Source organism: Hyaena hyaena, unplaced genomic scaffold (genome assembly GCF_003009895.1).
Source record: "Hyaena hyaena isolate Hyena2069 unplaced genomic scaffold, ASM300989v1 scaffold_30, whole genome shotgun sequence".
Taxonomy (NCBI): domain Eukaryota; kingdom Metazoa; phylum Chordata; class Mammalia; order Carnivora; family Hyaenidae; genus Hyaena; species Hyaena hyaena.
Genome location: NW_024080662.1, coordinates 2,308,063 through 2,334,930, shown reverse-complemented (window position 1 = coordinate 2,334,930; position 26,868 = coordinate 2,308,063). Strand labels below are relative to the sequence as shown.

At 39.1% G+C, this 26,868-nt stretch overlaps 1 protein-coding gene across 6 annotated transcripts in view; it reads right to left on the bottom strand.

Annotated features, from left to right (window-relative positions):
* Positions 1-26,868, bottom strand: part of MAP4 (microtubule associated protein 4) — a 194,235-nt gene that overhangs the window by 120,137 nt on the left and 47,230 nt on the right. For 5 of the 6 annotated variants that reach the window (XM_039228076.1, XM_039228075.1, XM_039228074.1 and 2 more), the window contains one exon: positions 8,085-8,326. In XM_039228076.1, coding sequence (XP_039084007.1) covers positions 8,085-8,307 — 223 coding nt within the window. In that variant the 5' untranslated portion in view covers positions 8,308-8,326. Of the gene's footprint in view, positions 1-8,084; positions 8,327-16,239; positions 16,299-26,868 lie in introns of those variants that run through there. The other variant, XM_039228073.1, reaches the window with a different exon arrangement.

Here is a 26,868-nt window from a genome sequence, read left to right as displayed (position 1 = left end):
CCTAAGTAAGCCTACTGTAAAATCACATCCGGAGCACCAGTGATAACTTCATGAATCTCACCCAATAACAAAATCAAATTTAAAGTTGGATGTACAGTGAAAATGAAAATAATGAAGTCCAGGACCCTTCCGTTACTTCTGAAGAAGTATTCAGAAGAAAAAAACATATTATTTAGAATGTTCTTCAAGCAAAACACAAATATGAAACCTATCATTTGGGCAAAACCCATTAGTCTGATAATCTATAAAAGTCAGACTTACAGTAGAGAAGCCCCCATTTACTGAGAACTAACTCACTGCCCCAGATTTCTATAAGACAAAATAAATTCTCTTCCATTCCTCTTCAGTGTCTCCAAACAGCCACCTCTCTTTTCCCCACTTATTCTTAGCCAAATCCTCTACAAACAAGGTGGTATTAAAAAAAAAAAAAAACAAAAAAAAACAAAAAAAAAAACAGGGGTGCCTGGGTGGCTCAGTGGTTAAGCGTCCGACTTCGGCTCAGGTCATGATCTCACAGTTCGTGGGTTCGAGCCCTACATCAGGCTCTGTGCTGACAGCCAGCTCAGAACCTGGAGTCTGCTTCAGATTCTGTGTCTCCCTCTCTTTCTCTCAGAAATAAATAAAAACATTTTTAAAAAATCAGAATCTTATAATTCAGTTCTAATGTAATTATAAACTTTATATTATTCTATCAACAGGTTGATAGATATACGTGTACAAAACCCAAGTGGTCCAAAGGGACATACAGTAAAAATAACGCTCCCTCTCACCTATACTCTCTAGCCAGCTACTTTCTCCTGGAGTAACACTGTTACCAATGTCTAGACTAGCCTCCCTGAGTTAACGAACTTTTAGTTACAGCACTTAGTTACAGGTTATCCATATATTAAAAATATTTGGGAAAATTGAATAATTTTTATAAACAAAAGTTTCTAAAAAAAACTTTCCTCTTCTGGGATTAACAAAACAGGCCAATTACCCAAGATGAAGAAGCACAAGAAAATCCACGTCACTATGTTCACTTACATAAGCTGAGGCCCAGGTGGTGGAAACAATGCACAACTAGAGGAAAACAGAAAATGAAATCCAAAGGAAGATGAGGCCCTCAAGGAGATAAGGAGGTAACACTGGCTCTCCTAGGTCAGAGCATGTGAGGGAGAGATTCTGGGTTTAACACAAGCAGGTAAGGAGTCAACTAAAACGTTTAATGATAGGCTAAAGGCTAAGTGGAGGGTTGTATGACAGTCTAGGGTCCCTGGCATCCACAGACACAGGGAAGTTCAAACATCTGCACAGATGTTTCCCAGATGCTCTAAAGACTGCAGGCGGAGTGGGAAAGTCTTCTGCAGACCTGGGAGAAAGACACCACTAGAGGAAAGGTGTGAAGTCCTAACCACCACCCTCAATCCCACCCCGCCCTTCTACCCTATGCAAACAAAAGCTGAGCTGCATGGGGGAGGAGTGAGTCAAACCCAGTCAGCCCTAGGGCTTGGGTGAAGGCACACTGCAGCTGGGGAAAGAATTAGAGTTAAGAAGAAAATACTCTCTTACCCTAGGGGAGCAGTTAAGTCCTCCCCAGGAGGCTGCAGGGTATCATGAGAAGACCCTACCACCTGTAAGAGGGATATTATTGAGAAAGACTCAACCATGCACACAGGATTACATCTGAACCAGGACCAAAAACCAGAGATGTCAAAAGTCCTGTCTACTTCCAGGCTAGGACTTTTCTGGGTGGGGCAAGCACACGGAGACAGAGCCTTCCAGCCTTCCTGGGGACAGGCGTCACAGGGAGACCAAAAGCTAAGAGTGGAACAAGAACATGGAGAAAAGCCTTTCAGCACCCCACTCCCCACTCTGAGAACAAGGAATGGAGGAATCTCAAGCCAGTAATGTACTGAAAACACTCAGAGTAACAACAAAACCCAAACCTAGCTCAACTCTAGCCTAAACAGACTTAACACTGTATTAATTACCTAGTGAAAGAAGAGACACACCCACTTCTAGCCATAAAGATCTTTTTTCTCAGTCACTACTGTTTTACACGTGAAGTCCAGCATTCACTCAAGAATTAAGAGACACATTGGGGCGCCTGGGTGGCTGTCAGTTACACGTCTGACTTCGGCTCAGGTCATGATCTCATGGTTCGTGGGCTCGAGCCCCATGTCAGGCTCTGTGCTGACAGCTGGCTCAGAGCCTAGAGCCTGTTTCAGATTCTGTATCTCCCTCTCTCTCTCCGATCCTCCCCTGTTCATGCTGTCTCTCTCTCTCTCTCTCTCTCTCAGAAAAAAAAAGAAAGAAAGAATTAAGAGACACATTAAAAAAATGCCACCCAAAAAAAACAAACAAAAAAAAACAAACAAAAAACAAAAAACACTGTCAAGAGACAAAACAATCAGACTGAGAAATGACCCAGATGTTCAAATTACCAGACAAGAGATTTAAAATAACAATGAATATTATTAATGTCTATAGTGGAAAAGATAGAAATAGGCATGAACAGATCGGGAACTTCAGCAGAGACATAGAAACTATAAGAAAGAGTCAAACAAAAATGCTAGAAATTAAAAACAGAAAAGAAATTAAAGAATGCCACTGATTGGGCTCCCGGGTGGCTCAGTCGGTTAAGGGTCTGACTCTTGGTTTCAGCTCAGGTCATGAACTCACTGTTTCCTGAATTCGGATTCTCCCTCTTTCCCTTTCTCTGCCCCTCCTGGGCTTCTGCTGTCTCTGTCCCTCTTAAAAATAAATAAACTTAGAAAAAAAAATGCTACTGAGGGCTCATCATTAGATTCAGTGACAGGAGGGAAAAATTCAGAAAACTTGAAAAATAGGTCAAAAAAAGTACTCAAACGAGACACAAAGAGAAAACAAAGGAGAAAAAAACAAGAGCATCGAAGAGCTGTGATGCAATACCCAAAAATCTTAAGAAAAATGTCATTGGAATCCCTGGAGAAGAGAAAGAATGAGGCAAAGAAATATTTTAAAAGATAAATACTCAAAAAATTTCCAAACTCCATGAACAACATCAAAGCACAGATCAAGGTCAGAGAACCCCAAGCAGAACAAATACCAAGATAGCACCTAATACAACATATTCCAACTGCTAAAAACCAAAGATAAAGATAAAATCTTGAAGGCAGCCAGAGGGGGAAAAGGGGAACAAAATCAAGATTATAAAAGAATTCTCAGAAACTATCCAAGTGAGAAGACTAACTTTCCTAAATAAAAGAAAGAAGTCACAAAGAATATGATACCTTGGAAAACTATCTTCCAAAACTGAAGGCTTGTTTCTCATAAACCAACGCTGAAATAATTCACTGTTAAGAGACCTGTGTTATAAGAAATGTTAATGGAATTCTTTCAGGCAGAAGGAGTATGGTGCTAGGCAGAAATATGGATCTACACAAAGAAATGAAAAGTGCCCAAAATGGTAAAAATTAGAGTAACTATCAAAGGTTATTTCCCATATTTTTAATCTAAAAAGTAACTGACAATCTAAAGCAAAAAGAGTAACAACGTAGGTAATTAACCTATGTAAAATTAGGTGTACGACAGTAAAACAAAAACATGAAAGAGGAATCAGATATTTACTGTTTTGCATGGAATTTTACTCTATAGATGAAGTGGTTCAATATTACTAGAAGAAATTAAAGATATACACTGTAAACAGTAGGTCAAATATAAAAGAAATTTTAAGAAATACATAATAAGGCAATATTGAAGTTAAAAACACAATCATTAAAAAAAAAACATTCAATTAATCCAAAAGCAGACAGAAAAACAGAATGAAGAACAGATGGGAGAAATAGAAAGCAACTATCAAAATGACAGATTTACATGGAAAGAGCCTAAATGTCCATCAGTTGATGAATGGCTCAAGAAGATGCGGTTTATCTATACAATGGAATACTACATGGCAATGAGAAAGAATGAAATCTGGCCATGTGTAGCAACATGGATGGAACGAGGGTGTTATGCAGAGCGAAATAAGTCAGGCAGAGAAGGACAGATACCATATGTTTGCACGTATAGGTGGATTAGGAGAAACTTAACAGAGGACCATGGGGGAGAAGAAGGGGAAAAGAAGTTGGGGAGAGGGAGAGAGGCAAACTATGAGAGACTCTTGAACACTAGGAACAAGCTGAGTGCTGATAGGGGTGGGGGAGAGGGGATGGGGGGTGATGGGCATGGAGGAGGGCACTTGTTGGGATGAGCACTGGGTGTTATATGGAAGCCAACTTGACAAACTATGAAAGAAAAAAAGTGACAGATTTAAATCCAACCATACCAATAATCATACTAAATACAGTCTAAGATACCAATGAAAAGACAGAGATCTTCAGACTAGATAGAAAAGCAAGAAATGTCAACTACACTGTATGTGCACATGACAACAGATCTTCAAAATATATGAAATAAAAACTGGCAGAATAGAAGGGAAAAAGAAACAAATCCATAAAACTTCTGTGGAGACCTCAACATCTCTCCCTCTCAGAAATCATTACAAGTAGATATAAAGTCAGTATACATAAAACCTCAACAACCCTATCAACCAACTAGACTTAAATGACATAAAAAGAGTACTCCACACAGTAACAGCATCATATTATTTCAAGTGCTCACAGAACACTGACCATGACAGGCCATATTCTGGATCATAAAACAAACCATGACAAAATGAAATGAACTGAAATTTCAAAGGATGTCTTCCAACCACAACAGAATTAAACTAAAAATCAATTATTGTAAGATATCCGGAAAATCTCCAAATATTAAGAAATTAACGTATTTCTAATTTTTTAATGTTTTTTATTTATTTCTGAGAGAGAGCAAGAGAGACAGCATGAGCAGGGGAGGGTCAGACAGAGAGGGAGATACAGAATCTGAAGCAGGCTCCAGGCTCTGAGCTAGCTGTCAGCACAGAGTCTGACATGGGGCTCAAACCCACAAATCGTGAGATCATGACCTAAGCCGAAGTCAGACGCTTAACCAACTGAGCCACACAGGTGCCCCCAAGAAATTAACATATTTCTAAATAATCCATGGCTCAAAAGGAATTCACAAGGGAAATTAGACTTTAAAAAAAAAATTTTAACAATTATTCATTTTTTGAGAGACAAGACAGTGCAAGTGAGGGAGGGACAAAGAGAGGAAGACAGAATCTGAAGCAGGCTCCAGGTTCTGAGCTGTCAGCACAGAGCCCAATGCGGGGCTTGAACTCATGAACTGTGAGATCATGACCTGAGCCAAAGTCGGATGCTTAGCCAACTGAGCCACCTAGGCACCCCAGAAATTTATTTAAAAAAAATTTTTTAATGTTTTTTTATCTATGAGAGAGAGAGAGAGACAGCGTGAGCAGGGGAGGGTCAGAGAGAGAGGGAGACACAGAATTTGAAGCAGCCTCCAGGCTCTGAGCTAGCTGTCAGCACAGAGCCCGATGCGGGGCTTAAACCCACGAACTGTGAGATCATGACCTGAGCCAAAGTTGGCGCTTAACTGACTGAGCCACCCAGGCGCCCCTTTATTTATGTATTTAATTATTTTTCAGAAAAAAAATTTTTAGAGAGATTTTATCTATTTGCAAATCAAAATGTGATATACCACGTTAATAAAAGAAAGGGTAAGAACCATATGATCCTTTCAATAGATGCAAAAAGTATTTGACAAAATACAGAATCCTTTCTTGATAAAAACCCTCAAGAAAGTAGGGACAGAAGGAACATACCTCAACATCATAAAGGCCATGTAGAGGAAAGACCCACAGCTAAAATAATCTTCAATGGGAAAAAGACTGAGAGCTTTCCCCCTAAGGTCAAGAACATGACAGGGATGTCCACTATCACCAATGCTGTTCAACACAGTATTGGAAATCCTGGCCTCAGCAATCAGACAACAAAAAGAAATAAAAAGCATCCAAATTGGCAAAGAAGTCAAACTTCCACTCTTCACAAATGACATGACACTCTACATGGAAAACCCGAAAGACTCCACCAAAAAACTGATAGGTGAATCCACCAAGTCGAAGTTATAAAATCAACATACAGAAATCGGTTGCATTTCTATACATCAATAAAGAAGCAACAGAACAAGAAATCAAGGAATCGACCCCATTTGCAATTGCACCAAAACCCATCTCTTTAACCAAAGAAACAAAAAGATCTGTGCACTGAAAACTATACAAAGCTTATGAAAGAAATTAAACACAAAGAAATGGAAAAACATTCCATGCTCATGGACTGGAAGAACAAATATTGTTAAAACGTCTATACTACCCAAAGCAATCTACATACTCAATGCAATCTCTAACAAAATAATACCAGCATTCTTCACAAAGCTAGAACAAACAATCCTAAAATTTGTATGGAACCAAAAAAGACCCCGAATAGCCAAAGCAATCTTGTAAAAGAAAACCAAAGCTGGAGGCATCAGAATCCCAGACTTCAAGCTGTCTTACAAAGCTGTAATCATCAAGATAGTATGGAACTGGCACAAACACAAACAGATCAATGGAACAAAATAGAGAACCCAGAAATGGACCCACAAACGTATGGCCTACTAATCTTTGACAAAGCAGGAAGGAATATCCAATGGCAAAAAAGACAGTCTCTTCAGTAAATAGTAATGGGAAAACTGGACAGTGACATGCGTAAGAATGAAACTGGACCACTTTCTTAGACCATACACAAAAACAAATTCAAAATAGATGAAAGACCTAAATGTGAAACAGGAAACCTCAAAATCCTAGAGGAGAAAACAGGAAGCAACCTTTTTGACCTCAGCCACAGCAACTTCTTACTTGACATGTCTCCAGAGGCAAGGGAAATAAAAAGAAAAATGAACTATTGGAACCTCATCAAGATAAAAATCTGCACAGAGAAGGAAATAACAAAACTAAAAGGCAACCAACGGAATGGGAGAAGATACTTGCAAACAACATACTGAATAGCGGATTAGTATCCAAAATCTATAAAGAATTTACCAAATCCAACACCCAAAAAACAAATAATCCAGTGAAGAAATGGGCAGAGGACATGCAAAGACATACACCGTTCCAAAGAAAACATCCAGATGGCTAACAGACACATGAAAATAAATAAATAAATAAATAAATAAATAAATAAATAAAATAAAAAACCTGACCAAGAAAACTCCAGGCCCAGATGGCTTCACTGACCAAGTCTATCCAACATTAAAGAAAAAATATCAATTCTACACAAACTATTCTAGAAAACAGAACAGGAGGGAACATTTCCCAACTCATTTTATGATGCTAGAATGACCTCAATTCTAAAATCAGACAAAGGCATCACAAAAAAACTATAGACCAATATCCCACATGAAAAAAAATGCAAAAATCTTCAACCAAAAGGCTGGGTGGCTCAGTTTAAACATCCGACTCTTGATTTTGGCTCATGATCTCACAGTTCAGTTCATGAGGTCAAGCCCTACATCGGGCTCCGTTCTAACAGCATGAAGTCTGCTTGGGATGGTCTCTGTCCCTCTCCGTCCTCCTCTGTCTGCCTCTCTCAGGGAAGAAGGGAGGGGAGGGGCGGGGAGGGGAGGGGAGGGGAGGAAAACAAAAAAAAATTCTCAACCAGATAGTAGCAAATCTGATCCAGCAATATATAAGAGCAGCAAGCCTCTTTTAAGAGATTTAAAGATTTAATCCATGGTTTACTCCTGACCTGGAATTACTCCCAAAGACAAGCGGTATTTGATTCCATTCCAAATTTAGTCTTGATGTAAATATAGAATTTTGTATATCTGACTTTTTACAAAGCTCCTTCCAAAGTCAAGGCACTGAGCAGACAGTTTAATTCAGGAAATTAGGCAGATTATACAGTAGCTGAGACCTTATAGAAGAAACCTTTGGGTTAAAAGTAATCTACAGTCTCATGAACACACACTCAAGTAAAAGGTAACGAACCTGTATCTTTGGTTTCTAACAAAAGAAATTTAGATAAAGAGAAAACTGACTAGTCTTTACTTTAAAAAGTCAGCTCAGTTTCCTCAAGGTTTTAAAGATTATGATCTACAGCATCATTCCTAATCTGCTTTCTCAGCAGCTTGGTTTAATTACTTACCTTCAACCTGGCTAGTATCCGAGCATGGTTTCTTCTTTGACTCCAAATTCCCAGTTTTCTCATCCACATCCAGTAGAGGAATATAGTCTGTTTTTCCAACAGTTTCTCCCACAACATCATCAAAGGCCTCTGCCTCCAGCGTGGCAATGAAGTCCCGTTTTATCTCTTCCTCAATTTCTGGAGGTGGGTCTGTTAATGCATCTGCAAGACTGAGGTCAGCCATTCTGCACCAATGTAACTGCCTGGTTAAGGAGGGAAAAATATTTCATAAGATGAGCACTATGCAAAGGAAAACACATCCCTAGAAACACTTCTCAGTTGTTCTAACAAGAAAATAATTAAAATCCAAAATTTTAGAGCTAGAAAAGGCTCCCTCATTTGACAGATTAAAAAATTAAAGCTCAGTTAACCAACAGTCTTACCCAAAGTAAACACCCGCTTTTTCACATCGCTGGGAGGTAAACAGAGCAAGTGCCATTTTCTCATTAATAAGAAAAAAACAGGGACGCCTGGGTGGCTTAGTTGGTTAAGCATCCGACTTCAGCTCAGGTCATGATCTCACAGCTTGTGGGTTCGAGCCCCGTGTTGGGCTCTGTGCTGACAGCTAGCTCAGAGCCTGGAGCCTGCTTCAGATTCTGTCTCCCTCTCTGTCTCTCAGAAATAAATAAAACATTAAAAAAAAATTTTTTTAAAGGAAAAGAAAAAATAAAGTGTAAAAAAACCCCCAATATATCCAAAGTTATAGCCAGTAAGACTCAAATCAGGTCTTTTGATTTCAAGTCTTATAAACTTTTTAATTATTCCATATATCTTTATTTCCAAATCATGTCCCAGAATAATTCTTAAAAATATACAAAAGGAGGTCAGATTACATTATATTCCCATGAAAAAAGGTTATACTACTATCAGGCAAAAGAAGCCACCTCTCCTAACTAAAAGCACGTTGAGTATGGGCCTTATCTTGTTGAGGTTAAATACTGTTTCTTCATGAATCTCTTGTTGTTAGCTCTGTCCACCAAAACTATGCCTAGCCTTGCTGGCATGAAAAATACAGATCTGTTCCCTGATTAGTTATGGGCGCAATCCCTCTTTGTGGCCATGTACATCACCATCTTTACAGAACATCAGGCTCTCAATTTTTAAACATAACTTGAAGTATAATCTACTATAGGCAAAATTGTTACATGAAGAGCCAAGAAAATATAAATTGTGTAGTAAAAACGCAAAAGGACCTGCAAAAAAATGGAGTTCCCAGTACATACATAGCACAGTGGGATATCTGTCCTTCAAAATGTCTAACTTTGGGGCACCTGGGTGACTCAGTTGGTTAAACGTCTGACTTCAGCTCAGGTCATGATCTCACAGTTGGTGAACTCATGCCCCATGTCAGGCTCTGTGCTGACAGCTCAGAGTTCAAAGCCTGGAGCCTGCTTTGGATCCTGTGTCTCCCTCTCTCTCTGCCCCTCCCTTCCAACACTCTTCTTTCTTTCTCTCTCTCTCTCTCAAAAATAAACATTAAAAAAAAGTCTAACTTAATAGAAACTCTCCAAGAGACTCATGAAGATAAGTGAACATATAAGCTTTCTTGACCAGGTAAAGGTAAATCAAATAGAAATAACAGCTACTGCTTCTTCCCAGTCAGAAATCTATTCTTCATTGTCTTCCCCCATTATACACCAATGGCCACCCCAGTGGCGTTGGGCACATGACCAAGAAGAGGATGGTTGGAAAAGGAATGTTTCATGACTACATCCTGGATGGAAGATCCACCAAGTGGCAGCTGTTCAGTTGCCACAGATCTCTTCCTTCTCAAGTCTACATGAGCAACCTTCCAATCTTTCTTTCGCCTAATCCAGTCAGTCTATTACTTGCAACCAAAGACTCTCAACTAATCTTTCCTCAACCCAAATTTTTAAAGGTCAAATTTTACTATGATTTAAGCCACTTTTTTTTTTTTAACATTTATTCATTTTTGAGAGACAAGAGAGAAACAAACTGGGGGGGGAGGGGGAGGAGGGGCGAGAGAGCCAGAGGCAGAATCCAAAGCAGCCTCCAGGCGCTGAGCTGTCAGCACAGAGCCCAATGCAGGGCTCAAACTCACAAACTGTGAGATCATGACCTGAGCCAAGGTCAGACACTTAACTGACTGGGCCACCAGACACACTGGTTTAAGCCACTTTTAAAGGCTCTCCTTTAAAACTATTATCCACTGTCAACCTCTCTCCAACTAAATTTACTAAGGAAAAAGAAATATCCACCAAGGAATACAGTAATTCTATCTTCATCATTGTCTTCTACACACAAGTTCCTATCACAGTCATCAGAAGGGAGTAGCACACATATACTCCATTTACAATACATGAACATGGATGGGCAGTCCTATTCTCTATGGCACCCAGGCTACTTTACATATAAAGTATTATTATCACTTCAGATCCCTCTAGGAAAAATGCTGAAAAATGACTCCTTAAAGGATTTTTAAAAAGCCTGACAAATTTAATGTCAATAAGTTCCATAAAAAGTAACTGCTTTTCCCTTTTCTATAACTATTATTACCAGTTAGCATTTGAAACCTATTATGAACAAAAAATAATAAAGGATGTCTATAATTAAAAAGTTTCATAGTCAAAGAGCACTTGAAAGGACATCTGTACCATCCTTAACAATGGCTTTGTTTCCATAATATACACGTATGATACCATTTTCATGCAATCCACTCAAACTTCCTAATTCAGGGCACAGGTAAAAATAGAGGCAAAACCATGGGGCACCTGGGTGGCTTAGTCGGTTAAGCATCCGACTTTCGCTTAGGTCATGATCTCATGGTTCGTGGGTTCGAGCCCCGCATCGGGCTCTGTGCTGACTGCCAGCTCAGAGCCTGGAGCCTGTTTCAGTCTGTGACTCCCTCTCTCTCTGACCCTCCCCTGCTCACGCTGTCTCTCTCTCTCACCTAGAAATAAATAAAACATTAAAAAAAAAATTAAAAAAAAAAAATAGAGGCAAAACCAACAATATCTTTTAAATCTCATTTATCTGAGTGCAGTTCTCAAATGGCAGCTCTTTATCCACTGTAACTTTCCCCTGTTCACCCCCACCCTCAACCTCCCAAACCGCTACCTGGGCTGACAGGTGGCTCATGGAATATGAAGAGCAGCTTAAATTCAGCCTAAGAAGGTAAAACTGATAGAACATGAGACAGCTGGAAAGCGGGAAGGTCATTTGGCTCTGAGTGCATCTAGCCAACCACCCAAGCATCTGTATCTCAACACAGTTTAGCTATTCCTTTCTTGTCACTACATATAAATAGAAGTATGATTTAAACACACCCACACCCACACGCGTGCGCACGCACACACACCATCCACTTATGGAAAATAATCCTGTAAAGGCAATACTGGTGTTGTGTTGGAGGTGAAAGTACTGGTTTCATCCAGAAAGCCCAGTGTTCAATAAACTACAGAGACTGCCTACTTTTATAGCTATTCTATTCTAAAAAATATACAAGTATAATAAATTCTGTAAGTGTTGTACAGGTTTGTTAAACTGGTTCTACAAGTATTCCAGAATTGATTTTAATGAATTCATGAATGAATTTCATCCCACACTTACAGAATCATTTAAGGTCACTTAATACTCAGCTATGCCTTAAAATGGTTAGTTATGTAATGTATGGACAAAAGGAAATGACACAATGTTATTCTCAAATCTGGATATTCAGGAAGTTCCAAAAATGTACCTTTGTGAATGAGAACTATATACTTAAAAGAAATTATTTCTCCTTGACTGTTTATACTATTCCTTTCCTATTTGTATAAAGTTTGAATTTAAAGGCAAGAAAAGAAAGCTGGGTACAGGAGTTTCTAAGCTTCAATGAAGCACTAGTTTAATCTACAGCTTTCAGTGAGTCACCTTCCATGGCCAAATTCCCTAATCTTGTAAAATGAGAGTGGTATGTTAAATGATTCATGAGGTTGATTATTCTACAAGCTGCTAATAATTTAAAATTTATTTTTTTAATGTTTATTTTAGAGAGAGCGCACGAGCAAGCATGAGCAAGGGGAGGGGCAGAAAGAGAGGGAGACACAGAATCCAAAGCAGGCTCCAGGCTCTGAGTGGTCAGCACAGAGCCTGACGCAGGGCTCAAACCCACGGTGTGCAAGATCATGACCTGAGCTGAAGTCGGACACTTAACTGACTGTGTCACCTAGGCGCCCCAAACTGCTAATAATTTAGATTCATCACTTAAGTTAGAAATAAACAAACTGCATATAGAGCCTCAATGTGCATGGTGACTTTTATATACAAGTACTCCCAATTATAACTAGGTTCAGATTTATCAGAAGGCAAAAACTTTTGGGCAAAGGGAGAGACTAAAAACAAACTCATCACTGCACAGTGCCCTGCTTGAGCAAATCTGACTGGAGCTTAAGAAACTCCACCCAGTTCTGGCTAACATCAAAGGAGACTTACACCACTCTGCCAGAAAATAAGCCCCATATTATTTAACCAGGCACAAAGAGAACATGCAGTTTTTAAGCACAGCACTTTGGACATCTGATCTTTCATTCTGACTACATGCCTGAAGTGAAACTGAAATGAGAAGAGTTTTGAAAATAGGTGAACAAAGATAACAAGAAATGACATGACAAGATGATGAAGCAAGGAAAAAAATTTTGGTCTCTTGACTACACTCTTACTATTAATAGCTATGTGCTCATAAAAAGTATATAAGAAGATATGATAGGTCACAAAGCACCGCTTCTGTTACATGTTTTGTTTTTAATGTTTTATTTATTTCTGAGAGAGAGAGAGAGAGAGATAGGCAGTGTGAGCCAGGTAGGGTCAGAGAGAGAGGGAGACACAGAATCCAAAGCAGGCTCCAGGCTCTGAGCTGTCAGCACAGAGCCCAACACGGGGCTCAACCCATAAGCCGTGAGATCACGACCTGAGCCGAAGTTGGACACTCAACCGACTGAGCCACCCAGGCGCCCCACATGTTGTTTTTTTTGAAGTTTATTTTTTTTGAAAGAGAGAAAGAGAGAGGGAGAAAGACAGAGCACGAGCACATACAAGTTGGGGGAGGGGTAGAGAGACAGGGAGAGAATTCCAAGCAGGCTCCGTGCTGACACAGCACAGAGCCTGACACAGGGCTTGGACCTACAAACTATATGTTCATGACCTGAGCTGAAATCCAGAGTCAGACGCTTAAGTGACCCAGCCATTCACTCAGGTGCCCCTTGTATGGTTTACTTTAGTCACAAACTCTGGAGTTAGTTCCTAAGCTGAAATATATTCTAGGTCTATACAGATAAGTGCTCATAATTAATTTAAATACACAGAAGTATGGTCAACTTTTTAAGCTCCCAAAATTCCTCTTGAAAATATTAGGTCAGTCTTACATACAGTCAATCACTCCAGATCTGTGCTCATTCTGTCTGATGAGAACTTAGCAATCTAGTTTGCAAATGGCCTGTTAACTGCCTTTGTCCTCCTATATACCCCACCTACCCCCCTCCAGACACACCCTGTCTCCCAAAGGTGCTGCTTTGGAGGTAAAGTGGAGGAAGAAAACTCATGAAAAAGAACAGAAGCCTAATTCCCACCAACACACTAAAACTTTTTTCACAACCACTGTCATATTTTCACTTCACTCTGTCATATTAGCCTAGTCTGTACCAAGACTCTTAAAGTAGCCAGCATTCTCTTTTATAAAGTGCAGAATCCTATTTCACAATTTCAAAGAGGGTAAGGGGACATATACCCCCAAAAGGTCCATTATTACACCTTAGTGTGAATAGTATGAATTTGGTTCTTATGAAGTAGCTTTTTTTTTTTTTTTTTTAATATTTATTTATCCTTGAGAGAGAGAGAGAGCGCGCGCGTGAGCAGGGGAAGGACAGAGAGACAGGGAGACACAGAATGTGAAGCAGACTCTAGAGTCTGAGCCTGACATGGGGCTTGAAATCACAAACTGCGAGCTCATGACCTGAGCTGAAGTCAGAAACTTAACCAACTGAGCCACCCAGGCACCCCTCCTCTTTTTTTTTTTTTTTTTAAGTTTATTTATTTATTTCTTTTAAGCGAGATAGAGACAGCACGATCAGAGGAGGAGTGGGGCGGGGGGTGGGGGGGATCCCAAGCAGACTCTGCACTACCAGCTGCAGACATTGACGTGGGACTCAAACTCACGAACCGTGAGATCATGACCTGAGTCAAAACTAAGAGTTGGATGCTTACCTGACTGAGCCACCCAAGAGCCCCTGAAATAATTTCCTCTTAATCACAGAGGATTAATCCCAGAGACCAACTCCATGGAAAGTATCTAAGTTTTTGGTTTTAGTGTGAAAAGGGAGAATAATAATTTAGTAACATGGAACATTTCAGGGAACAAAGCAGATCTGGATAAGGTATCAAAGAAGGGAGCATAGGTAAGTGGGCCTCAAGACCCTAGGAGGTAAAAGAAAGGGAGGTAGTACAATGTCAAAGGCAAGCTTGACATCTTTTAAAATATTACCTCCTGTCAGTTTTAGAAGAAAGGAAGAAACTTTCTTCACAATCACCTGGACTAGTTGAAAAACAAAATCATCATTTATAATATTGTTTACCTTTTTTAAGTTTTTTAAGTAATCTCTACACCCAACTTGGGGCTCGAACTCATAATCTCAAGATCAAAAGTCCTATGTTCCACCCACTGAGCCAGCCAGGCGCCCCAACGTTGTTTATCTAAGGGAAATGCTTCTGGGTTCCAAATAACCATCCTGATAAATAAACATTTAATAATGATTCTTGGGGTGCCGGGGTGGCTCAGTCAGTTAAGCTTCTGACTTCAGCTCAGGTCATGATCTTGTGGTTCATGAGTTCAAGCCCTGTGTCAGGCTCTGTGCTGACAGTTCAGAGCCTGGAGACTGCTTCGGATTCTGGGTCTCCCTGTCTCTCTGCCCTTCCACCACTCATGTTCTGTCCCTCTCCTGGCTCTCAAAAATAAACATTTAAAAAAATAATAATAATAATTCTTGAAGGCAGAAGATTGCTCATAATGCTCACTTAAATTTTCTCCATAATTGATATTCGTCAGTTTTTTGGGGGGGGAGGGTAGAGGGGTGAATTACAGATAAGACATACAACTAAGAAGAGATGTGGGCTAATATTTTCTCCTATATATATATTTTTTTCTTTTTGTAAGACTGATTTAAATGACAGAGAATTCTGAGGCCAACACTAAGCTGCTATCCCAGGACATTAGTGAGAGTGCTGTGACCAAAATGAAGTGCTTGTTCCTCAGGCTTGGAAGAAACCCAGCGTCCCAGCCAGTTCCAGAAACCATTTATAACCTGACATGGTTAGTGGTATAGCTTGTACAATAAAGATTTCATATCCAACATGAGAGTTTTTGAGTTTGTCTAGCAAGCTTTCAGTTACTAAATGGGGACTTTATTCCTCAGATTGGTTTTAATGAAGTTCTTTCAGAGGTCTATTACATACCAAGCTGAAGCTTATTGGTCTGATGTCTATGTTCTACTTTTAATTTATTTAACTAGAAAAGCAGTTTGATTTATACTTTCAATCAAAACAGTATTTCATTCAAAGTAAAACCAAATCTTTATTAAGGACCTGCATGGAAATCAGCTACCATCTTACACACCTCACAGGCACATGTGATCCCCGAAGCTAACCTGAATTTCTCCAACTCCTCCCCTGAACAGACTGGCAAATGGCAACACACAACTCAGCCACATCTTGACTATCCTAGCAATAAATCCCAACCCCCCTGGAGAATATACTAAGCCCCCCCGCCCCGTACCTCCCTAAACACTTCAAGGGCAACAGCTGTACTATTATGAACTGATGGTATTTGCAGCCTCCACAGGGTTCTGTTCAGAACCAGCATTTGTCCTGTTCATCATGGGATTAGCAACAGGAGAAGGCCCCTTGATTACTAGAATAGCAGAAGCTACTGTCCAGTGACATTCCTGTATGAAGGAGCACATGGATTTTACTTCCACGCAGTCCAAAAAAACAAAGAGCTCCTTTTCCCACTGCTATTTTACAGAGCCCTGACCTATAAATATAAAAACCCTGCAACACACATGCACAAACATATTCACATACATAAAACCTTGCAGCACAAGGCTGAATGTCCAGCTTGCTTACTTACGGGAACTATCCAGGCAGCTTGTGTTCAGTCCTGACCGAATGCATTTTGAACCTCTAAACAGGTACCTGCCTGCCACATTTCTGTCCAAGTGAAGTCAAACCTATTTCTCCAAGAAGAATAATCTACACTAGATACCTCCCACTGTGAGCCATGTGACACAGACAGCATGATGTGTGCTGAAGTCTGGTTATGTACGCCAAAACAAGAGACGACAATGACACAGCACTTACATTTCTGCTATAACCATCCTTCAGAACGACTCTTCAATTCTGTCTCAATTTAAAAAAAAAAAAGTGAATCTTAAGATGATTCTCAATACCTAATCCTTCCATATTTTGGAAAAAAAAAGCATTTTTTAAAACGTTACTATTCATCCCACTTATTCCTCCTCAGTGTAAGACCAAAAAATATTTAGAGTTTGCCTACACCTATCCAAAAATTATTTCTAAACATTCAGGACCTCTAAAGGCTTTTATTTGCATTCAAATAATCTAGGACCCAATTCCCTCACTTTAACAATTGGTTAAAAAAAAAAAAAAAAAAAAAAAAGAACCAGAAAAAACAAGTCACTTATAAACAAAGCTGGACTGAGGATCAGACTAAGGCAAGAGCCAGCAAACACCAGAAGCACAAGAAGCATCTGATATAATCAACAAAATACTGGAATTTTATAGTTTCTGCTTTATCTGACACAATGACATCGCTATCCTTCAAAGCCTTCCCCCCCCCTACCTTTTCCTCTTAAAGTATAAAAGGAAAATTAGGAAGAGTCCCAAACAACAGGGGGAAAAAATCTCAGCTGACTTAAAAGGACCCCAATCCCTATTAAGAAAAAAGCCCCCAAACTCCTTAGTGTAATATCAAGGTCCCATAATCCTACAGAACCCAGCCCTATGACCTACCACAACCATCAGCAGTTTTCCATGTAGGGTCTCCCTATATCTTACTCACATGGGACCAGCTGCCATTTTATAAGCATATCATTATCACCAATACTCTTGCTTAGCTTGCTCTCTAAACTTCAGTCTTGAAATCAAGGTCCACATCAACTATCACCTTTTCTGTGATTTCTTTTTCAAATCTGTTCTCCCAGCGCCACTGAGAACTAACATATCTGTACTTCTATTGTAACAGTACAGTCTGATCTGTACTGTAGTTAATTTATATACCAGTGGCTCCTATAATTGCTAGATCCCAAAGAGGAAGGACCATGTCTAAACAATGTGTTTATATTCCCCAGCAGATTACTTTACACAGAAGATGGGCTAAAACAACAAAAACCAACAAAACAAAGGGGCTAGCTAAACAGAATTCTAAAATGGTATGATCTAAGTTAATTTTTTTCTAATTTTTAACATTTTTACTAATTTTTGAAAGGTAGAGAGAGAGAGAGAGAGACTGAGTGAGAGAGAGAGCACTAGCAGGAAAGGGCCAGAAGGGAGACAGAGGGTCTGCACAGTGAGCACAGAGTCAGATGCTGGGCTTGAACTAACAAACTGAGAGATCATGACCAGAGCCAAAACTAAGAATCAGTCACTTAACCTACTAGGCCACCCAGGCAACCCTAAACCAGTATGACTGAATAAAAAGCATGTCTAAATTGAAATTAATCCGGTGTTGGGTACCTGGGTGACTCAGTCAGTTAAGCAAATGTCTGACTTCGGCTCAGGTCATGATCGCACAGTTCATGAGTTTGAGTCCTGCACTGGACTCTGCTGTCAGCGCAGAGCCTGCTTGGGATTCTCCCTCTCCCCACCTCTACCACTCCCCACCTCCTTTCCCTCTCTCTCTCAAAAAAAAAAAAAAAAATCCAGTGTTAAAACGACAAAAACTCTTCAGAACTGAAAAAAGAATGAACATATTCAAGGTTGAAGTATCATCATTAAGTATATTCACCTCATTTCTTCCAGTTTCCAAGCACAACTTATTCCAGAGCAATCATGTTGTCTGCAATCATGCAAAGAAAGCCAACAAGGAGTAACTATACAAGCCAGTTCTCCATGCTGGTCATCTTATCATTATTAGGCAGGGCAATAAAAATAGCTCTCTGCTTTTAGAAAAGCACAACAACATGATGCAATATGGAGAAACAAACAGCATTTTGTTGAAGAGATAAGCTGCCGCCATCATGTTAACATCACTGTATAAGTATTAAATACTTTATAAGTATTTAAATGTTAAATCTCCATAGTATCAGCTCACACATCTCTGTCAAGGAGTAGTAAATATACCCTGTAATTTTAAGATTACTTAGTTCTGGGGAAATTGGGTGAAAGCAAAGAGTATTCACACTTTTTTTTTTCCTGAGAGAGAGGGAGCGTGAGCAGGGGAGGGTCAGAGAGAGAGGGAGACACAAAATCCGAAGCAGGCTCCAGGCTCTGTCAGCACATAGCCTAACGGGGGTTCGAACCCATGTACCGTGAGATCATGACCTGACCTGAAGTCGGATGCTTAACTGACTGAGCCATCCAGGCGCCGCAAGAGTATTCACACTTAATCAGCTCTTAGCTTTTGAGAACTACTGAAGAAAAATCTCTCCATCAAACCAAGTGAAGTTTCTCTCCTAAGTTCAGAGCCATAGTATGCCATATTTTATTATCTAAGACGTCAGTGAAAGTGAAGTAAAATGAAAGGCTAAACTAAGAGGAGATGGAGATTTGTGCTGATAATTCCAGTTATTTATTATAGACACACAACGTGTGTCTCTAAAGTCCCATTGGGCTGGGTTCCTAAGGGTGCCCTGCTGGCTCAGTCAGGATCGCAATGCAATTCTCGACCATGGGGCTGTGATTTCAAGCTCCACATTGGGCAGAGGACCCATTTCTTAAAAAAGGGAAATTAACTGGATTTAACAGAACTTTAAAAAAAAAAAACCACAGTGGACTCTGAGTTCCTAGATAGTAAGGACAACATCTTTTTCACCTTTTATCCTGGGCATCTCGTACAATAAAGTGACACCTGGTAGGACCTCAAATGCATATTCACCCTGCTGAATGTGCTCTATTCCATATCATGACAACCTTCTCTTGTGAGAGCTGACAGCTGCCCGGCTGGAGGGACTCTCCTGCCCCTTCCACTGTGGGTCCTCGGCACAGAATCAGCATCTGGGTGCATTAGTACAGCTCTTCCGAGCAGAAAAAAAAAGGCATAAACTACAGGAGTACCTAGCAGGCATTTTGTAGAAAGACCTTAGTGGTAGTAAATACCTTACTTTTAACATAAAAGTGCCTTCAAGACGCTTTCAAATGTGGGGGTGGGGGGGGTGCTTAAAAAAAAAAAGGCTTGGAGGTAAAAATAATTTTAAGTGAAAACTGAACAAGTAAAGTGAAAAGTCATAGGAATCTTTCAAGTTATTAACTTAACTTTTGACATTTTACCTGAAATGGAAGTAAAAATCAGAGTTTAAAAGTGAAATGCCACTGAACCAGAATCTTTCAGGAACAAAGCATGGCAATTTCAGCTTTTAAGTGTTCATTCTGAAGGGCACCCATAATTGAAAGCTACTGAATTAATCAACAATCTACTTAATACATTAAAGACAGAATTTGTAAAACTTAACACTAGAAAGAGATCAAGTTCTCCCTTCTTGGGAAGATAGGTACTTTAGATTGAGTTTATTAGAAGTAAAGTTTGACAGAGATTCTTATACAAGTCAATTACTGAGGGAGTGCCTTTAGGAGAAGCCTGTAAGGGAGAGAAAGGAAGTAAAATTCTGGTTTCTGCTTAAGTCTAGCCTATGCCTCCTGTCCGGGAAGCTATGAAACACAACTGCACCACAGAGTCAGTCCCATCATGAGGTAAGGGAGCCACATTTTTGCAGCCTTCATCAGGCAGTCACTGGCTGAGAGCCATGTGAAGGGGAGAGACATAACTTCTCAAGGATCTCTGGGGGAGGTGGCTCCTATATAGTATAGCCCTTGCTAAACTCACAGCAGCTGGGGATTGGGGTGTATGTGTGTGAGAGAGAGACTCGAAGCAAAAAGACATTAGTAGAAATTAAATGATAAGCTTAATTCACTAAGATTTACCAATATTAAATATTAAGCTTGTATGTACCAAACAATACAGCTATTTAAAAAAAATAAAACTTGACCTGAAGAAAACAAAAATACCAATTCAAAAAGGTATACACAACCCTATTTTTATTGTAGCATTATTTATAACAGCCAAGACAGGGAAGCAATCCAAGTGTCCATCAAAAGATGAATGGACTAAGTAAGATGTGATACGCACACGCACACACACACACACACACACACACACACACTTTAATATTACTCAGCCATAAAAAAGGATGAGCTCTTAACCATTTGCAACAACATGGATGGACCTAGAGGCTATTCTGCTAAGTGAAATAAGTCAGACAAAGACAAATACCATATGATTTCACTTCTATGTGGAATCTAAAAAACAGAACAAATAAAAAGCAGAAAGAGACCTATATGGAGAACAAACTAATGGTCGCCAGAGGAAAGCAGGATGGGGTCAGGTAAAATGGGTGAATGCAAATGGGTGATATAGGCTACCAGATAGGAAATGAACAAGTCACAGGAATAAAAGGGAATACAGTCAATGATGATGTAATAGCACTGTATGGTGACAGAGGGTAGCTATACTCATGGTAAGCACAGCACGACATAAAACTAAGTAGTACAGGTGAAACTAATGTGACATTATGCATCAACTATACTTCAATAAAAATAAAACAAAAACATAAAACTGACCTTAATGAGGAGTAACAGAGGAATCCTTCATAGGGGGATACTGTAACACACCTCTCTCAGTAATTGACATATCATGTATCGAAAAATCAGTACATATATATAAGCTCTGAACAACTCAATCTACAAGTTTCAGCTTATGGACTACAGACTACACTGGAGAAGACACTTTTCTAGCACACATGGGACAGTTCATTTTTTAAAATAAATATGTACTAGGAGCTCCTGGGTGGCTCAGTCAGTTAAGCATCCAACTCTTGGTTTCGGCTCAGGTTATGATCTCAGGGTCATGATACTGAGCCTCACGTAGCGCTCTGCACTGAGCGTAAGATTCTCTCTCCCTCTCTCTCTCTGCCCCTCCCCCGTGCACACGCTCGCATGTACTCTCTCTTAATAATGATAAGATAAAATAAATGTATACTAGGACATAAAATGAATCTCAAATTTTAAAATTCATTATTTAAGAGAACAAACTTAAACTCTCCTCCCAAAGGGGGGAGATGGGTGAAATAGGTGATGGGGATTAAGGAGTACACTTGTGAGGTGCCTGGGTGGCTCAGTCAGTTAAGCATCCATCCAACTTTGGCTCAGGTCACGATCTCACAGTTAGTGAGTTAGAGCCTCACATCAAGCTCCATAGTAAAAGTTTGCTCAGAGCCTGGAGCCTGCTTCAGATTCTGTGTCTCCTCCTCTCTCTGCCTCTCCTCCACTCGTACTGTCTCTCAAAAATAAATAAATGTAAAAAAATTTTTTTAATTTTTTAAAAAGTTGAAAAAAAAAGGAGTGCACTTGTGATGAGCATCAGGTGTTGCAGAAATACTGAATCTCTATATGGTACACCTGAAACTACTATTACACTGCATGTTAACTAACTGGAATTTAAATAAAAGCTTTAAAAAATCATTATTGTATAATATACATTTAAGAAATATCATAAATAAGTTAGAAATAAAAACCTGAATTTTTCAAAAATTTATTACAAAATTTTAAAGCACACTGCAAAAAACCCATGAGTTAAAATCATAATAGAAATGAAAAAAAAACTTAGAACTGAGTAACAAAAATATTACATACCAAAGCTTGTGGAATATACTTAAAAAGAAAATTTGAGGAAGTATCCAGCCTTAAGTGCTTATAAAAGAAAAGAAGGATATAAATAAATTAGTTAAGATCCATCTTAAGAGTTAGGTAAAAATAAATTTGAAGAAAACCAGGGGCGCCTGGGTGGCTTAGTCGGTTGAGCGTCCGACTTTCGCTTAGGTCATGATCTCGCGGATCGTGGGTTCGAGCCCCGCGTCGGGCTCTGTGCTGACTGCCAGCTCAGAGCCTGGAGCCTGTGTCAGTCTGTTACTCCCTCTCTCTCTGACCCTCCCCTGCTCACGCTGTCTCTCTCTCTCTCTCCTAAAAATAAATAAAACATTTAAAAAAAAAAAATTGAAGAAAACCAAAGGAAGGAAATAAAATCCTAAATGAAAATAAGCCACAAAGAAAAAAAAGAGAAAATCAACAAAGCAAAAAAGTCCTCTCTGAGGAGTTTACAAACCTTTAGTAGACTGACCAAAAAAGCAGAGTACCCATAAACAAACAAGTTCAGGAAGGAAAAAGAATAATGCTACAAATGCAGCAGAGAAAAAAGAGATTATAAACAACTATGCCAACAAATGTGAAAATCAGATGAAAAAGTCCAGTTCTAGGGCACCTGGCTGGCTCAGCTGGAAGAACATAGAACTCTTGATCTTGGGGTCATGAGTTTGAAACCTCACATTGGGTACAGAGGTTACAAAACAAATAAAATAAAATAAACTTAAAAAAAAAAGTTCCTAAAAGAGCATATATTACAATAACTGAATCAAAATACTATAATAAATTTAAAAATCTAAATAGTCCAAAATCAATTAAAGAAATTGAAACAATTTTTATATCTTCCAAACACACACACAGATGCACACCAAGGATTTTATAGGAGTTCTACTAAATATTCAAGGTGCAGATAACTCTAACACAAACTTTAGAAAATAGAAGAATTCTCAGGGCACCTAGGTAACTCAGTAGGTTGAGAGTACTTCAGTCAGGTCATGATCTCATGGTGAGTTTGAGTCCCACACTGGGCTCTCTGCTGTCAGCGCAGAACCCACTCTGGATCCTCTGTCTGCCTCTCTCTGCCCCTTCCCCTCTTATGCTCTCTCAAAAATAAACAAACCTTTTTAAAAAAGAAGAAGGAGGAGGAGGAGGAGGGAGAGGAGGAGAATTCTCACCAAATCATTTTACGATGCTAACAGAAATACAATGTAGTGATTAGAGGCCCACATTCTAACCAGACTGCCAGAGATTCAAAGTTGGATTCAACCACTGAGTATCTACATGACCTTGAGCAAGTTTCTTCACCCTTTTGCTTCAGTTTCCTCAAATGTAAACTAGAGATAACAGTATTATCTACTTTCTGGATCTGTTAATATATAAAACAGTTCCTGGAATATTGAATGCATTTTATGTATTTGTTATTGATTATATGATTATTGATAATATATATCTGCTACCAAACACAGATGAGAAGAATACAATAATGGAAAATTATAAATAAAAATAAACTTACGAACTCAGATAGGGTCAACAAACATTTTCTGTACAGAGCCAAAGAGTAAACTGTTTAAATTTTGTGTCCCCTATACTCTATCACAAATACAGGCAGTCCTAGCTTTGCATAGTTCTAATACACATCAACTGCAGTGACCATGGTTTAGTTAAATAACACCAGTCCCCAACAGCATGGTTCAAGTTTCAGTTACCATGGTATATTAACTGTGAGTAATTGCATAAAGCACAAAATTTGCTGCTAGTTCCTCAGTCTACAAATCGCTATGTAAATGACAGGTGTGCGTCAAGATCAGTGACCTATCTCATTACTTCTTCAAAGTCTGTTGGTGACTAGTCACTGATCATCTGTTACTCAGTTCATACATAACCAGTAGTGTTACCTCCTCATCTCCCAATGTGACATTTTATGTCATTTTATGTCAACAAATATGAATGTGTAGAAAAGAATCGAAAAGTAGTAACACTGGAAGTGAAATTCACATCAAACGTAAATGTAGCTTGGGGCACCTGGGTGGCTTAGTCAGTTAAGCGTCCGACTTTCGCTTGGGTCATGATCTTGCGGTTCGTGGGTTCGAGCCCCGCGTCGGGCTCTGTGCTGACAGCCAGCTCAGAGCCTGGAGCCTATTTCAGAGTCTGTGTCTCCCTCTCTCTCTGACCCTCCCCTGCTCACGCTGTCTCTCTCTCTCTCCTAGAAATAAATTTTAAAAAATTAAAAAAAAAAAAAAAACGTAAATGTAGCTCTAGATAAAATAGCTCACTGTGGGAAGGCTGACACCACTACCATTCAAAAGACTCAGGATGTGCTGCCAGAGGAATTCAGTGAAGGTAAGCTTATCTCCATAAATGAAGACAATGGTTTGGTGAAAAAAAAAATGCCTTAGAGGAAGTGATGCTGGCAAGAAATCTCTTATTAGAAGAACTCTGAAGATCCTCTGTGGCAATGAAAGCACAAAGGACAAATATGTTGATCTAAACCTAGAAAGGTGTAGGATGGGCACAGAGAGATGTCTGGTTCCATGTCATAAATTATATAAGAAGTCCTGACACTGTTCAAACTATTCTTGGTAAGTTTTTACAAAGAAACAAACATTTAAATTCTCAACATTTTTAATATTTTGAATTACAGTGTACTAAATGTTAATTTTCCTATTTTTCCAATTCCTGGAAGTTTTACAAAAGACAACAAGAGAGCTTTTAAAGGTTTTTAAAGATCACAAACATAATTTTCCCCTTTGATTATTAACTTTGCTTTGCACAGTTTCACCCTGCTCGGCCATTTTTACAGTCCCGCACTACCATGTAAAGTAAAACCTGCCTGGTCTCAGCACTGCCATTATAGAGTGAGAGTTTCCATAGACAATACACATCTGAATGAGTGTGTCAAATATTCTTAGCTCGTAAATTATACAAAAATAGTCATGGGCTGAATTTGACCTGTGAGCCATAATTTGCTGACCCGACTTAAATGAAAAAAATCCTAAAATAAATATTAGCAAATCCAAGCAAGTAGTGTATAAAAGATATATCTTGAACCCAGTTGGCTAATAAAATCTTAGAAGAATCTATCAATGTATTCAGTATATCAATGGATTAAGTAAGGAAACTAAAAGCTCGTCTCTCAATAGAATCAAGCCTCTGCGAAAAAAGACTCAACAAATTAGGATGGGACGATCCTTTATCTGACAAAAGGTATCTATAAAACAAACAAACAAAACAAAACAAAACCTACCACAAACATCATTCTCTTGAGATGGGGCAGAAATAAGAAAGTCTAATATTGCTGCTACTAATCAATATTGTACAATGAGCCAAGAAAAGAAATAATTAAGAGCATAAGGATTATAAAGAAAAAAATGCTAACAACACTGTCATTATTTGTAGGAAACAACTATATAGAGAGGAAATAAACTATTAAATTTAGTAAATGAATTTAGCAAGGTTGTTTAATTTGGCTTGAAATTAGCAAGGCAAATTAAAACCCAATTGTATTTCCACATACAAGCAAAAACAATTGGAAAATTTTTTTTATATAACACTTACAGTGGTATTTTCTTAAAAATCCCTAGGAACAGCTTTAATGAAAGATATCCTGGACCACTACACAGAAAACAAAAAAACTGAGAGAAATTAAACAAATAATGACAGAATATATAATGATCATGTACTATGGACTGAAGATTCAGTATCTGGAAAATGTCAATTATCCCCAAACTAATCTACAAACTGAACTACTGAATCCCAGTAGGTTTTTTTCTTTTTCATTCAAACCAAAAAGTTGATTGTAAATTTTATATGAAAATGCAAAGAACCACAAACAGCCAAGATGATCTTAAAGAACAAACGTAGAAGACCTTAAACTACTAGACATCAAAACTAACTACTGGATTAATCCATATGAAATTGCCAAAAAGTGATGACCTGCATATATGACAATTTCATATGTTTCAAATAATATGTAGAAACACGGTAATAAAGACATCATGGTACTGGCACAACCACCAATCAAGAGGCCAATACAAGAGAACAGTTTGAAAAGAGAACCACTACATATGGCAACTTAATTTATCACAAATGTGACCGCTGCAGAACAGTAGGTAAAGAACTGTCTTCAGGTCAGTACTAGGTCAACTAGATATCCGATTATAGGGGAAGATGTATCTTAAGTTCTACCTCACACAGTTCACATAAATCAATTCCAGGTGGATAACAGGCCTAAATGTGAAAAAGAAAACAATGAAGCTTCTAGAAGATAATATGGAGAATATCTTCATGATCATGGGATAAGCCAAGATTTCTTAAAACAGGTCACACAGATCACTACTCATAAAGACTAAGACTTTATTAAAGGTAAGAATGTGTCCATTCAAATATCCCATTAAGAGAGTGAAAGCTGTTGGGGCGCCTGGGTGGCTCAGTCAGTAAGTGACTGACTTTGGCTCAGGTCATGATTTCACGGTTCATGAGTTCAAGTCCTGCATTGAGCTCTCTGCTGTCAGTGCAGAGCCCACTTCAGATCCTCTGTCTCCCTCTCTCTGCCCCTCCCCAACTCTCGCATGTGTATGCTCTCTCTATTTTTGAGAGAGAGAGAGAGAGAGAGAGAGAGAGGGAGGGAGGGAGGCAGGGCTCCTGGGTGACTCAATGAGCGGAGCATCAGACGCTTGATTTTGACTCAGGTCATGATCTCACAGTCATGAGATGGAGCCTCAAAATGGGGTCTGCAACTGGGCATGGAACCTGCTTGAGATTCTCTCTCTCTCTCTCTCTCTCTCTCTCTCTCTCTCTCACACACACACACACACACACACACACACAC